General features: G+C 44.9%; 2 protein-coding genes across 16 annotated transcripts in view; one reads left to right on the forward strand and one right to left on the reverse strand.

The window, feature by feature from the left end:
- LOC141735525 (lens epithelium-derived growth factor-like) overlaps nt 1–7,838 on the forward strand; it is a 115,148-nt gene extending 107,310 nt beyond the window's left edge. For 12 of the 15 annotated variants that reach the window (XM_074568471.1, XM_074568465.1, XM_074568469.1 and 9 more), the window contains one exon: nt 5,475–7,829. In XM_074568471.1, the coding sequence (XP_074424572.1) occupies nt 5,475–5,583 (109 nt within the window). In that variant the 3' untranslated portion in view covers nt 5,584–7,829. Of the gene's footprint in view, nt 1–5,474 lie in introns of all 15 variants that reach the window. The other 3 variants (XM_074568467.1, XM_074568468.1, XM_074568475.1) reach the window with 1 other exon arrangement.
- LOC141735526 (lens epithelium-derived growth factor-like) overlaps nt 126–14,689 on the reverse strand; it is a 41,855-nt gene continuing 27,291 nt past the window's right edge. Inside the window, exons 3-6 of the mRNA XM_074568482.1 lie at nt 4,905–4,998; nt 2,946–3,021; nt 906–1,131; nt 126–255 (exon numbers count right to left, since the gene is read on the reverse strand). Coding sequence (XP_074424583.1) covers nt 133–255; nt 906–1,131; nt 2,946–3,021; nt 4,905–4,998 — 519 coding nt within the window. The 3' untranslated portion in view covers nt 126–132. The remainder of the gene's footprint in view (nt 256–905; nt 1,132–2,945; nt 3,022–4,904; nt 4,999–14,689) is intronic.

Below are 14,689 nucleotides of genomic sequence, written 5' to 3' on the forward strand. Positions count from 1 at the left end.
AAAAAAAAAAAGGCAGAGGGAGGGAGGACACAGAACATAGCGCAAACCAATTGGGAATTTTGTCAGGTTTTGTGCCTCCTCTTAGTTTCAAAGTACTACCACAATGTACAGACACTATGTATTAAAACATACTCACGGCTCAGATTCCATTTGCTCCTCTTGCTTACACTTTCTTTCTGTCAGTTCTCTCTCATGTTGGCCTTGTAACATGTTTCTTCGATGAGCTCCTTGAAAGTTTCTCCCTCCTTTTTTCTTCTGCTTTTATTTAGGGTTTTAGGGTGAGAAGAGAGGAGTCTTTAGATTGCTGAACGTCACAAACGTCAATAGTTAAACCTACCTGCTCTAGATGTCTACACATTATTGCTCTAGCCCATGAAACGCCCTGATGAGAGTTAGCATTCCTCTGTAACTAAATCCAAATATTTTATATGCAGATAAGAAGCTGAGTTTTATTAGCGCTTTCTCTCAGGTATGGAGAAGAATATCCCAAGCACCAAAAGACCCAAAGCCATTCCCAAATAATCAGCTAGAGACAGCTTCCTATCTTTCACAGACCCCACAGATTCTCAACACTCAGGACAAAAAAATATACGCATTCAAGTAAGCATATTTAAAAAAAACCAAACCAACAAACTTTTGCTACAATAAAACATTTAAATCCATCTTTTAAAAAAATAAAGAATTAGAATTTTTTTTTTCTTTGTAAATATCTGAAAGTTATTGAAAAGGTTATTTGACAGAAAGGAATTCTGCAACTTCTCATTTCCAAGACATGCATCTATATTAGCCAGACACAAGGCTCCGACACTTAGTAGACAAAATTGAAGACCTAGTATTAGCTTTAAGAAATATTTTCAGTGAACTACTGTTCTTTACAATAAGTAAGTCAATAAAGAGTAATATACCTTATCACCTTCATGTTCTCCTTCATCCTCTTCAGAATCAGACACTGATGCCGAACCCACTTGGGAAGTATTTCTCCGTTTTGGTTCGGTCTCCCTCTTTGCTTCTCTTCTATCAAATTCCTTCCTCGATTTGTCTTCTTCCTTCTGATGCTCCTCATCTTTTTTCCCTTGTTTTTTGGACTTTTCTTCCAGTCCTTTTTTCTTTGTCTTCTCCTCTTCATGAACGCTAAAACACGGTAAATTATTTAAGCTTCATATTCATTTTCTATACCCAGTTTAAAAGAGAACCTAACTCTCAATTCAGGGAGATGTACTTTTTAGTTTTTGCTATCAAATACTCCACCTGCACAAAGTTGGCTCACTCTTAGATCTTTCATTTCATGGGATCATAGGATAATTCAGGTTGGAAGGGGCCTCTGGAAGTCTCTTGTTCAACCCCTTGCTGGGGATGGTTCAGGTGGTGTCCCTCGGGGCTTTCTCCAGTATGGCCTTGAAAACCTCCAAGGATGGAGACAGGACAACCTCTCTGGGCAACCTGCCCCACGGTTTGACTGTCCTCAGGGTGAAAAGGTATTTCCCCGTATACAGTCTGATCCTCTCTTGTTTCAATTTATGCCCGTTGCCTCTCATCCTCCCACCACGCACCGTCACGACGAGCCTGGCTCCTTCTTCTTGATTAACTCCTTGTAGGTATTGGAAGGCTGTTGTTAGATCTCCCCCAAAGCCTTCTCTTCTCCAGGCTGAACAAGTCCATTTCCCTCAGCCCCTCCTCATAGGACATGTGTTCCAGCCCTCTGACCAGCTTGGTGGCCCTCTGCTGAACTCACTCCAGTTAGTCGGCATCTTTCTTGTATTGGGGGACCCAGGATTCTAGATGTGGTCTAACAAGTGCTGAATAGAGGGGGCTAATCACTTCTCTCAATCTACTGCTGTGGTGGGTTGACCTTGGCTGGCTACCAGATGCCCACCGAGCCGCTCTGTCGCTCCCCCTCCTCAGCAGGACAGGGGGAGAAAATAAGATGAAAAACACATGGGTCAAAAAAAAAAAAAAAGAAAAAGAACAAGATTTATTCTCTACTTCCCATCAGTAGGTGATGTCCAGCCACTTCCTGGGAAGCGTGCATAGCGATTGCTTCGGAAGACAAATGCCTTAATAACGAATGCCCCTCCTCCCCCTCCTTTCTCTTAGCTTTTATTGCTGAGCACGATGTCATATGGTATGGAATATCCCTTTGGTCAGTTTGGGTCAGCTGTTCCGACTATGTCTCAGCAATAGCCAAAACATTGGTGTGCTATCAACACCATCCTAGCTACAAATACAAAGCACAGCACTATGAGGGCTGCTATGGGGAAAGTTAGCTCCATCCCAGCCAGACCCAGTACAACTGCCTATGCTCCTGTTCGTACAGCCCAGGATACTGTTGGCCTCCTTTGCTGCCAGGGCACACTGTTGGCTCATGGTCAGCTTTCTGTCTACCGGGATCCCCAGGTCCTTTTCAGTGAGCTGCTCCGCAGTCAGTCCCCAGCCTGTACCGTTGCCAGGGGTTCTTCCTTCCCAGGGGCAGGATTTTGCATCTGTGCTGGTTGAATTTCATGAGGTTCCTGTCAGCCTGTTCCTCCCACCTGTCTAGTTCCCTCTGGATGGCAGTTCTGCCTTCAAGTGTATTCACTGCCCCTCCTCCCCCCCCCATCCAATTTGCTGTCATCTGCAAACTTGAAGAGGGTGCACTCTGTCGCCTCCTCCAGGTCACTGATAAAGATGTTAAGCAGGACAGGTCCCAGGATAGACCCCTGCAGTATTCTACTTGTTACCAGCCTCCAGGTAGAAAACAACCTATTAACCCCTATCCTCTGAGCCCAATCATCCAACCACTTTTTTAACCCATCTGGTTGTCCACCCATCCTGACTGCAACATCCAACTTATACTGAGTACTACAAGGAAAATGCTGGGCAGGAACTCAGTAAGTCATGACAGCTCATCAAATGCAACCATTTGGTTTACAATAAAGACAGGCATTTTGTATAAAAAGCCAACTCACATGTCGGTCTCTGAAGGCCAAGGTGGTTTCACCAATTTGGGTCTCCCTCTTGGTTTTGAAACCTTTACTTCAGTAGCTAATTATATAAAAAGAACAGGTTAGTCTACAGCCATCAGCCGTTCCTTATCTAAAAGGATTGTTTCTCATGTCAACACATAGAAGCAACACTTGAGTCAAACTGAGTAGGGTAAATACTCTAAAAAGATTCAAATGTTGGAACTGTGTATCAAAGTTTAATCGAGATCCCTTTGGAAAATTAAAATCTCAACCAACACTTTGGTACTTTAAGACAGCAGTCTAAGAGGTTTAAATCATCTGTTCGCGTGCCTTTTCCACCCAGTGCACTCGGAATGGCCCTGCCTCATGTTACGCAGATAATAAATAAATAAAAAAAAAAGCCTGAAACAAGAGGATAATAAGTGGAATAATAAGACAATAAGTGGGAGGAAAAAAATTAAGTAATTTAGTGTGCAAGTCTAAACTTAGCCTATTTATTAGTAGTAGGCTTAAGAGCTTCATGGAGCTTCCATCCCTTTCCCTGAGAGTAAATCAGTGTCAAGAAATTCTACCACCACACTGAGGTATACAGCACAGTTCTACATTTTCTCAATTTCACCATGTTTCAGTGTTAAAGCGAGCTAAATAGTTTATCCACCTTCTTGACCTTTATACCCTTCGAATTCTGTAAAATGAAAATACTTAGTATGCTGCCATTATGGATTGAAATTTATGGAATATGCTTATCTGCTATCCCCAGTGAACATTCTGTTAGGAAAAAACCTAACAGCCCAGTGTTTGAAGTGCTGCTGGTGTTAGTGTGGAGCACTGCTAAGCAAGAGATGCATGCATCATATTAATGTGAGAGAATGCTGCACAGTAGACATTTCCCATAGGGTGCCAAAGCATCTCTTATAGAGGTCCTTTCCTGCTCTTATAGACAATAGCTCGTATAAACACAATTCATTTGAAAGATCAATATAATCCCCCACACATCATTAAAATATTTAAAATGTTCATATAATAAATATAATGAAAGCAGGTGAAGTACTAAGGTAATACTTCATTTTCTCACATCTAGCCTTAAATAGTTTGCTGGGAACTAACTATGGTTGCGCTTTCTAAAAGTTATTTTCATAATGCCACCAGATACAGGTGAGTATAAAGTATTAAATTATCTGTTTCCCAGACTAAATGCTCATATAGCATATTTAAGTGCTCCAATAACTTTCCCCGTGTTAGCAGTAAACAAATTTAAAACGTTTCCTTCAAGAATACTTGCAAACTTGCCATAAGAATTACAATTAAATCATTGCTCCTTTCACAAACAAGTACTGCAGAAATATTAGCAAAATCTTTTAAATTACATGCTGCTTCTAATAGCTATATTTTCTTCTCAGTTGTCCATCGGTCTACAGAGATTTACTTTAAATGTCTTCAGCAAAATCTCTCCAACTCTTCACTTGTTTTTACTGTCCTCTACCTATAGACAGTCTTCTTCCTACCTCCATTTTTTTAAAACTTGTTTTATGGATATTCTAACACAACTTAAATACCAATTTTATACATCTTTGATAAATATAAACCTTTGTGAAGCCACAGTGAAACAGAGGTCTTATTGCATAATCTTTAAATTAGCAGAATCCTATGGAGGCTTTCCTAAAGGTGATACTTGCAAGGGAATACAATGATCCTTATTTCAGAGGACCCAGCATAACCATAAACATTTTAAGGCTCTTTATGGGCTAAATGCCTCAGGTTGCCACGTAGGATAGTTTAGATGTGTATATATATATCCTTTTTAAAAATATATATCTATATAAAATAAAAATTGGAAGTTTACATATTAGGAAATATTCTGTAATAATCTGGAGATCTGGGGGCAATAAATCCTTTGACCATCTCTATTAAGTTATTTTGTATGGGGAAAAATAAATAAAATTCCTTTCTGTTTAAAGTTACCTGCTGGTCTTCCTCTTTTAGGGCTTACTTTTGGAGTCACAGCCACTGCAGCTGCTACCACTGCAGCTTCCGCAGGTTCAGCTTGTTTTTCAGCCTAATTTTAAAGAAAGCAATTCACAAATTAAAAACATAGACCCTCTCTCCGTAAAGCAGCTATTTCTTACTTGCTTCCTAAAATATTGCGTAAAATATATTTCTAAACCGCTAAAAAAAAAAGCAACAACAGACTAGTTTAGTAGAGTAAGGATGCATAAAAAGCCCAATAGTTTCTGGATAAAAATTCATAAAGAGTTTGGACAAAGCACTGTGTTTATAAGGGGGAAAGTAAACCTTAAATGATTGTTGCAATGGTCACTGCAAACAACCTGGGGCAATATGCTGCAATCATTCAGGTTTTATAACTCAGCAGAAAAAACCCCGCTGCTAAAATCCAGAAGAAGGATGTGAAAAGTTTTCTAGCAAACCAACACATGAGTGCTGGTTGGAGCGGAAGGAAGCTACAAGCTTGAATGTGCACGCTGCTGATGACATGGTCCTGCAGTCAACACAAACTTCCTTTTCTTTTTCCAGCACAAAAAGAATATCGGATTCCATCTTCTACACTACCAATGTTTGGTACCGGTACCAGTGTCAGAACTACAGTAAAAAACTGTTTGGCTTACTATTCAGGAATGCCTGAATGGAATGGAATACAAATCAGATCCTGAATAACTGCAGTTCGCAGCTTGGCATGTTGACTTGAGCTCAATTGGTGGTGGTGGGGGTGGTACATGTGGGGGGACAGTCCTCTCAAGGAGAAAAGCTGGCATCACTAACTGCTTCAGTCTTACAAACTTCATCTACTGCTGAATGTGCATCAACACACTGAGATTCTAGCCTTATTCCAGGTCAATGAATTTTAAAATAAGACTTATGTCTAAAATTCTTTATACGGCTATTAATGTTGCTTTATTATTTTTCTAGAACATCAGGTGAAGAAAGTGAGCTTGAAAGTCCAAAGGAATCTCTTTGAAAAGAAATGATGCCACTGGAGGCTTTTTCTTTTTTTTTTAATACAAAAAAAAGTGATTAAATTTTGCATTTGAAATCTACGGGCAAAAAGTTTTAAAAATTTTATAAGCATAGTATTTTAATGTTAAATTTTGTGGAATAACAGCCCCTTTAATCTTCATTTGAAAAGTATTTAAATGGTTTTATCCAGTATTAATAAGCAATGCACATCTCAAAATCCCATTCAGAAAAAAGGAGACAGAGTTGTAGTATGTTTTAATCTTACTCCTGTATGTTTGTCCAGTTAATAGCAGGAAAGAGTGTAAATAGTTTTTCAACTGCTGAATTGCTTCATTTGTATGAAACATACTCTCTTACAGTCATACTGACCTGTTAGTGTGTAGTTTTTCAACATGTGTCAGGATGGCTTTTTAATGTGCTTTGTATGAGTTGGAAACATTGTTTTTATAGCAGTTAATGTTAAAGTTTAATTTTGTTCTTGTAAAACATTGTACCAAGTGATGCTATGTACCAATTGTACCAATTTATGCTGCGTGAATTCTCGTAGTATGCTTTTGGTATTATAGATGTCATACTAGGAAGAAATCTGGTGTTTTCACTGAACCTGTTGATGATGCACATTGGTTAGAAAACAGTCTCGAATGCTTTTTAAAAAAAAAATTAGAGTCTTTAAGAATCAACTTCTTTGTATGAGTTTAATGTTCAAATTGTATAAATTAAGGCATTCATAAAGGCCATAACTGTTGGAATGTCTAAATCAATGCTGTTAAGAACTTTTCCTTGGCATGAACTTGAGGGGTTCAGAACTTAGGTTTTAAACCAAAAACCTTGTAAAGATTTCTGAAGGCAAGAAAGGAAGGAGACAGAGAGGTGCTACACTTGTAAAATCAAAGCCTTCTGTGTTTATTACACTGCCCTCCTGCCTGCCCCGTCCCGTGTCCCTGTCCGTCGTCCCGTCCCGTCCCCCCCGTCCCCATCCCCGTCCCCCCCCCCCCCCCCGGAGTAGGCTGGGAGTAGACAAGAGGTTGGGAAGAGACACAGCTGGGACAGCTGACACAAATTGACCAAAGGAAAATTCCATGCCATATAATGTCATGCTCAGCAATAAAAACGTGGAGGGGGTGGGAGTCTTTCCAAGGTAGCCGTTGCTTGGGGCATCGTTCTGCCCATGGGAAATGGTGAGTGATTGCCTTTGCATCACGTGTTTTTTTCATGGAATCATAGAATCATAGAATGGTTCGGGTTGAAAGGGACCTTAAAGGTCATCTAGTTCCAACCCCCCTGCCATGGGCAGGGACAGCTGTGTTAGGGATAATAGAGGATGGGCCGAGCGAGACACGATGGAAAATTACTAGTTGAACCAAACCCAGTATATGTGTCGAGAAAAAGGAACTCAGTACTGTTGCTGCAAAAACTATGTGTGTATCCATGAGAACCTGACTTTCGAAGAAGAAGATAACAAGAAGGGAGTACAACAGTGTAGTCAGGTATCAGACAGCCGCTGTTAGCAAAGCTGTACTTTTCCACTCGATCCGGTGCAGGATATAAGGGGGGCTGTCTCGGGCCGGGGAGGGAGAGAGAGACATGAGCGTACTTTGAAGATACAGGGGACGCCCTGAACAAGCACTGTGCCTGCCTTCCCTCTGCCGTACTGATGTAGCTCCTCGTTATCCTGCTGCTCAGCGGTGCTACTACGATCTATGGGGTGGTAAGACTCTCTTAAGTAACTTTTGGAACATTTGGGAACTGCTTAGCAAGGGCCGTGCCTACCTCCCTCTGCTGTACCGATGTAGCTCCTCATTGTCCTGCTGCTCAGAGATACTACTACGATCTATGGGGTGGTAAGACTCTCTGAAGTAAGTTTTGGGACATTTGGGAACTGCTTTGCAAGGCTTCACAATAAAGCAGAGTTAACCTTTTTTTTCCTTTGTGTGGGCTCTGGTTTGTACGTTGGAATCTTTAAAAAAGAACCGGTTACAACACCTCCCACTAGACCAGGCTGCTCAAAGCCTCATCCAGCCTGGCCTTGAACACTTCCAGGGATGGGGCATCCACAACTTCCCTGGGCAACCTCTTCCAGTGCCTCACCACACTCACAGTAAAGAATTTCTTCCTAATATCTAATCTAAATCTCCCCTCTTTCAATTTAAAACCATTACCCCTCGTCCTATCACTACACTCTGTTATGGTTTGAGAAAATCCATAACAATTTATTGTCGTTTAGACAATTATTCTATCACCCGATGACCCCTCCCCACCCGGAAAGGGGAATCGGGGAAAGCAAGGAAACACGAGGGTTGAAATATAAATAGATTTAATAGGATAAGACTAAATAATTAACAATAATACTAAAGAACCAGTATTAATCCCGACACTAATATAAGATATACAAGAATTATACTCAGCCAATTACATCAGTAAGAAGCTGTGCACTCCCAGCAGTGGACAGTAAATGTCAGACACTGCGAGCACAACGGCTTCGGGAGGAAGGGAAGGGCTCAGGGGTCCGGCACCAGGGCAGGGAGTTTCTCTGGACTGCCGCCATCAAAGGAGAGAGAGAGACTACGCAGCAAACTTTCTAATTTATATCAAATGTGACGTTCATGGTATGAAATAATTCTGTTGGCCAGCCTGGGTCAAATGCCCAGGCCTCGCTCCTCCTCATCCCTGCACCTGGCAAGGCTTGAAAACGCTGAGACCTTGAATCCCACATACCCTAGCTGGCTATAAAGTAAATATTTTGACAAATTCAGACACTAGAGTCTTCCAAAAGTGCCGTTGTCCCCAGCGTTAGAAGAGAAATTAGTCCCGTGTCGCTCAACCCAGGACACACTCCCTGATAAAGAGTCCCTCCCCATCTTTCAGTAGGCCCCCTTCCTTCATCTATTAAACTGTTTTTATCTCGACCAACAAGTTTTTTCTCAGTTTTGCTCTTCCAATTCTCTTCCCCATCTCTCAGAGGGGAGGGGGAGGGAGTGAGCAGCTGGTGGGTGCTTTGCTGCTGGCTGGGATCAAACCACCACATGCCTACAAGGGCATGATGAAAAATGCACCACACTGATGTAAGGATGTGCCTTTGCGTGCTGGCCTCTTTTAGAATGGAGTTGTAAAGGCCAGCTGCGGGTGTGAGAAGCAGAGAGCTGAGCAGCCGCTCTACAGCGCAGTAATGGCTTACTTAGCTGCAGTTGCCCCCTTAGACCAAACTAGGCAATGGAAAAGGAAGGGAACAGAATGACTAATGCCAACGTGGGGGGGGTGGGGCGGTGTGTGACAGTGTCGGGGGTCATGGTGGCCCATCCACCTCTGGGGGTACATTGGAAGAAGAGGAAGCATCGAAGAATCACAGAATTGTGGGGGTTGGAAGGGACCTCTGGAGATCATCTAGTCCAACCCCCCCTGCCAGAGCAGGGTCGTCTTAGAGCAGATTGCACAGGAACGTGTCCAGGCGGGTTTTGAATGTCTCCAGAGAAGGAGACTCCACCACCTCTCTGGGCAGCCTCTTCCAGTGCTCTGCCACCCTCAAAGGAAAGAAGTTCCTCCTCATGTTTAAATGGAACTTCCTATGTTAGAGTTTGTGCCCGTTACCTCTTGTCCTGTCACTGGGCACCACTGAAAAGAGCCTGGCCCCACCCTCCTGACACCCACCCTTTAAGTATCTATAAGCGTTGATAAGATCCCCCCTCAGTCGTCTTTTTTCCAGACTGAAAAGACCCAAGTCCCTCAGCCTTTCTTCATAAGAGAGGTGTTCCAGTCCCCTAATCATCTTGGTAGCCCTTTGCTGTACCCTCTCCAGCAGTTTCCTGTCCTTCTTGAACCGGGGAGCCCAGAACTGGACACAGTACTCCAGATGCGGCCTCACCAAGGCAGAGTAGAGGGGGAGGATGACCTCCCTCGATCTGCTGGCCACACTCTTCTTGATGCACCACTCTTCTTGATGTACCCCAGGATGCCATTGGCCTTCTTGGCCACAAGGGCACATTGCTGGCTCATGGTCATCCTGTTGTCCACCAGGACTCCCAGGTCTCTTTCCACAGAGCTGCTCTCCAGCTGGTCAGCCCCTAACCTGTACCGATGCATGGGGTTATTCCTCCCCAGGTGCAGGACCCTACACTTGCCCTTGTTGAATTTCATAAGGTTTTTATCAGTCTTTAGTTCTTCTTTATCAGCCTTTCAGTTCCTCTTCAAGGATACAGTCATTAGTAAGGCGTGCATTGCTAAAGTAGCCACGCTTACTTATTACAAAGTAGAATATCCCTTTTTCTGCTGTACATCACGGGGGCCCCCCTCGGTTAGCCAGTACCATGGCTGGGACGATCTTAGGAACCGATCCCTTGGCCCTGATGGGGGAAGTAGGTGATGCAGTCCATCTGTGAAGTTTCTGCCTCCTCCCCTGTGAAGGTGCGGTTGGCTGCCATGTGAGAACAAGGGGGCCCGGTGCCACCTGCTGATGGACTGAAGGAGCAAATGCCCCAGAGTGACCCACGGAGCTCTGTGGGCATGGCTGTAAGAGCAAGGGAAGGACATGGCCCGGTGGCATTGCAGAAGCACCAGGGAGTTTGCCGCCCAGGTACATGAACTCCAACAGCAACAAAGGACATCCGCCAAGCCACATCAGGCTGAGAATGGCCTCATGCCATTAGCCCCACCAGCGGAAGACTCCTCCTAAACCTTTCTCCTGGAAGAACTGGCTCTGATAAACCTCCCATAGGGAAGCCCTGGCCCTGGCCAGGTTGGGAAAAGGGATGATGAAGATGTTACAGAGGATAACAGGATTTACTGTCCACCCCAGCCTCCCCCTTTCCCTGAGCTTTTATTGCTGAGCACTGTATTGGATTTGCATGGCAAGGTTTTGGTAGCAGGGTGGCTTCTGTGAGAAGCTGCTAGAAGCTTCCCCCATGTCTGATAGAGCCAATGCCAGACAGCTCCAAGACGGACCCACTGCTGGCCAAGGCCGAGCCAGTCAGCGACGGTAATAGCGCCTGTGTGATAACATATTTAAGAAGGGGGCGAAAAAACTGCAGGGGAAGAGAGGAGTGAGAATATGTGAGAGCAACAACTCTGCAGACACCAAGGTCAGAGAAGGAGGAGGGGGAGGAGGTGCTCGAGCAGAGATTCCCATGCAGCCCGTGGTGAAGACATGGTGAGGCAGGCTGTCCCCCTGCAGCCCATGGAGGTTAAGGGTGGAGCAGATATCCACCCACAGCCCGTGGAGCACCCCACGCCAGAGCGGGTGGATGCCCAAAGGAGGCTGTGACCTGGTGGGAAGCCCGCGCTGGAGCAGGCTCCTGGCAGGACTTGTGGACCCATAGGGGACCCACGCTGGAACAGTCTGTTCCTGAAGGACTGCACCCCATGGAAAGAACCCACGCTGGAGCAGTTCGTGAAGAACTGAAGCCCGTGGGAAGGACTCACATCGGAGAAGTTCATGGAGAACTGTCTCTCGTGGAAGGGACCCCACACTGGAGCAGGGGAAGAGTGTGAGGACTCCTTCCCTCGAGGAGGAAGGAGCAGCAGAAACAATGTGTGATGAACTGACCACAACCCCCATTCCCCGTCCCCCTGCGCCGCTCGGGGGAAGGAGGTAGAGAAATCAGGAGTGAAGTTGAGCCTGGGAAGAAGGGAGGGGTGGGAGGAAGGTGTTTTAAGATTTAGGTTTTATTTCTCATTATCCTCCTCTGATTTGATTGGTAATAAATTAAATTAATTTTCCCCAAGTCCAGACTTGTTTTGCCCATGATGGCAATTGCTGAATGATCTCTCCCTGTCCTTATCTCAACCCACGAGCCTTTCGTTATATTTTCTCTCCCCTGTCCAGTTGAGGAGGGGGAGTGATAGAGTGGCTTTGGTGGGTATCTGGCGTTCAGCCAGGGTCAACCCACCACAAGCACGACATCATATGGTATGGAATATCCCTTTGGTCGGTTGGGGGTCAGCTGTCCTGGATGTGTCCCCTCCCAACCTCTTGCCCATCCTCCAGCCTATTGGCCTTTGGGGGGGGCGGGGGCGGGGTTTGGAGAGACAGCCTTGATGCTGTCCAAGCACTGTTCAGCAATAGCCAAAACATTAGTGTGTTATTGTGGGAAAGTAACGGAAGATCAGCAAGGAGGATTGTAAACACGCTCAAGTGACTCGCACATGGGGTGTTGGAAAACACATATATCGCACTAATCGTTGTTTAGTCTTATGTGCTCAACAAGTTAGACAACATAGGCCTGTGATGGACTCAGAGGCACCTTATCAAACATGCCTGAGATTCCTGCCCTGCTGTCGGAGAAGATCAAAGCACAGTGAAAAACTACGCCTGCTTGAATCCCTGAAATACAGGCGAGAACAGCAGGTTCGGGCACTCTCTCACTCTCTCTCTCGCTAACAAGGACTCACTCGCTATCAAGGACTCTCTTGCCCCATGGTGCCTGCGTCCCCCGCTTGCGTGCCTCTGCCTGGGTGCTGCTTCGGAGATTCCCCGGTCTGCGAGGTATCGAGATTAAATTTGTTCTTTGCCTTTCATCCGTGGTTTTGTGGTTGTTCCTGTGTCCTGCCCGTGTCAGCTCACACAGTTATCAACATCGGTTTAGCCACAGATGCAAAGCACAGCACCATACGGGGTGATACGAAGAAAGTCAACTCCATCCCAGCCAGACCCAGTGCACTGGCACTCCGGGCTCAAAGTCTGTAGGACCATCCCTAGATCCAGAGATCTATGGCCCCTTCAACTACTGATGCTAGGACCCTCACTTGCTCCAGTAGCTGACACCACAGGCCGGGGGTGCCCACACCCTTGGTCTGATTCCAGTACATAGCACTAAATCCAGTCACAGAGGTCTCACCAGTAGCTGGCACTTAGCCCTTGCAGCACACATACACAGGGGATAGGGAGTGAGATTACACAGAGAGAGAGTTAAGATTTAATAAGAAGATAGGGCAGACTGTGGTGATCAGGAGCAGGGCTCAGCCAGACAAGCATACTGACCAGCCCCATTTTACATGCGACTGGCCCCTTTTATACCCTTTTCTGTCTACCCCCCTCTTTGTTCCTCCCTGCTCCCCCTTCCCCTGGACGACCCCCTCCTGGACCCACAGGTTTGCATCTTTATCAGTTGCAAAGTCCTGGGTTTGCCTGCAGTTCCTTGATAGCCCATCAATTAGTGTGAGTGACCAGGTTTGTTTCTGGTTATTGTCTTTGTTAATGCTAATTGGTTAGATTTTTATGAAGGTGTATTTGTCTCCCTCCCTTTCCTGAAAAAATAAACATTCTCACACCCCGCATATCCTTACCAATTAGAGTGACTAACCAGAACCTCCCTTATCATGTGTTGGTCAGGTTTGTCTCTGTATATTCTTGTTTATGGCTCCTTTGACCAGATACCTGTAAAGGAGCAGACACTCTCCTTCCACATACCCTTGCGCAAATGATGCCTGAAGCAGTCTTGTAAGAGTTTCACCCGTCTATCAAAATATTTAGGCTATTTGAAATATTCAGAGATAGTATTCTTATGACCAAGTATCAAGTTTAAGGGTAAAATTTATTACTGTGTGTATGTTTTCTGAGTCTATCTTATTGTTGTTGACTGAAGAGAAGGGCTCTTGCAAAAAGTGAAAATAAGGAGAGAAAGTGAGAATAAAAAATTTAGTGAAATTAAAAATCCTAACTTTTCTATCTTGTGAAAAGCTGTTAAACAGTATGTAGAATATCCTCTTAAATGTTACCTTCCACCTTTTGAGGAAGCCTGTACTTTCACCTTTTCTCTAACAGTCATACTACGGTCTGTGGCATTAGAAGGAGTATCAGCTTTTGCCGTCTGCGTGCCACTTAATTGAACATGTATCACAACAGTGTAGTTCAGGCACTACTGGGCAGTGTAACATAAAGGAATTTGTCATTTGAGAAGAAAAGGCTTTTATACTCTTAACAGCATATCATCCAGATTAATTGTTAGCTCTTATTAGTAAAGCAGAACAATGTTGAAAGCTTCCCAATTGTCTTTACTAAAACTCCTTTCCAATAACTTAAGACAGTTTTTAAAAAAGCGTATAAGAAAAGAATGCCCGAAGCACAAGGAAGTGATGCTGCCTGGCAAGAGACCATTGACATGGCTAACGTGTTTTTTTCTCAATTCCCCTGACACTGGAGTGTAAATGACAGTTTGCTTCCCCACAGAGCAGCACAGGGGGGATGGGGAATGGGAGGTTCATTAACAGTTCCTCTCTGCCACTCCTTCCTCCTCACACTTTTCCCCTGCTCCAGCATGGGCTGCAGACCTTCAGGAAAAAAATCTGCTCCAACATGGATTCTCCATGGGACACAGTTCCTGCCAGGAGAACCTGATCCTGCATGGGCTCTCCACAGGCCAAGTTCCTTCAGGAAATATCCACCTGCTCTGGTGTGGTCCTCTCCATGTGCTGCAGGGATATACCTGCTCCACTGCGATCTCTCCCACGGGTTGCAGGGGAATATCTTCTCTGGTGCCCGGAGCGCCTCCTCCCCCTCTTTCTTCACTGACCTTGGTATTGGCAGTGTTGTTTCTCACACCTTTTTTTCCTCGCTACTCTCACACTGGCTCAGCTTTGGCCTGCAGTGGGTCTGTTGCCAAGCTGGCTGTAACCGGCTGTGTCCGGCACAGGACAGCCCCTTGCCTCTTCTCACAGAGACCACCCCTGCAGCCCCCCCACTACCAAAACCTTGCCATGTAAACCCAATACACCCCACCATCCGTCATGGACTTATACAAAAGGTTTTGAAAGAGGGCAATGCCCCAGATCACTCACAGTACATT

Source organism: Larus michahellis, chromosome W (assembly GCF_964199755.1).
Source record: "Larus michahellis chromosome W, bLarMic1.1, whole genome shotgun sequence".
NCBI classification, from domain to species: domain Eukaryota; kingdom Metazoa; phylum Chordata; class Aves; order Charadriiformes; family Laridae; genus Larus; species Larus michahellis.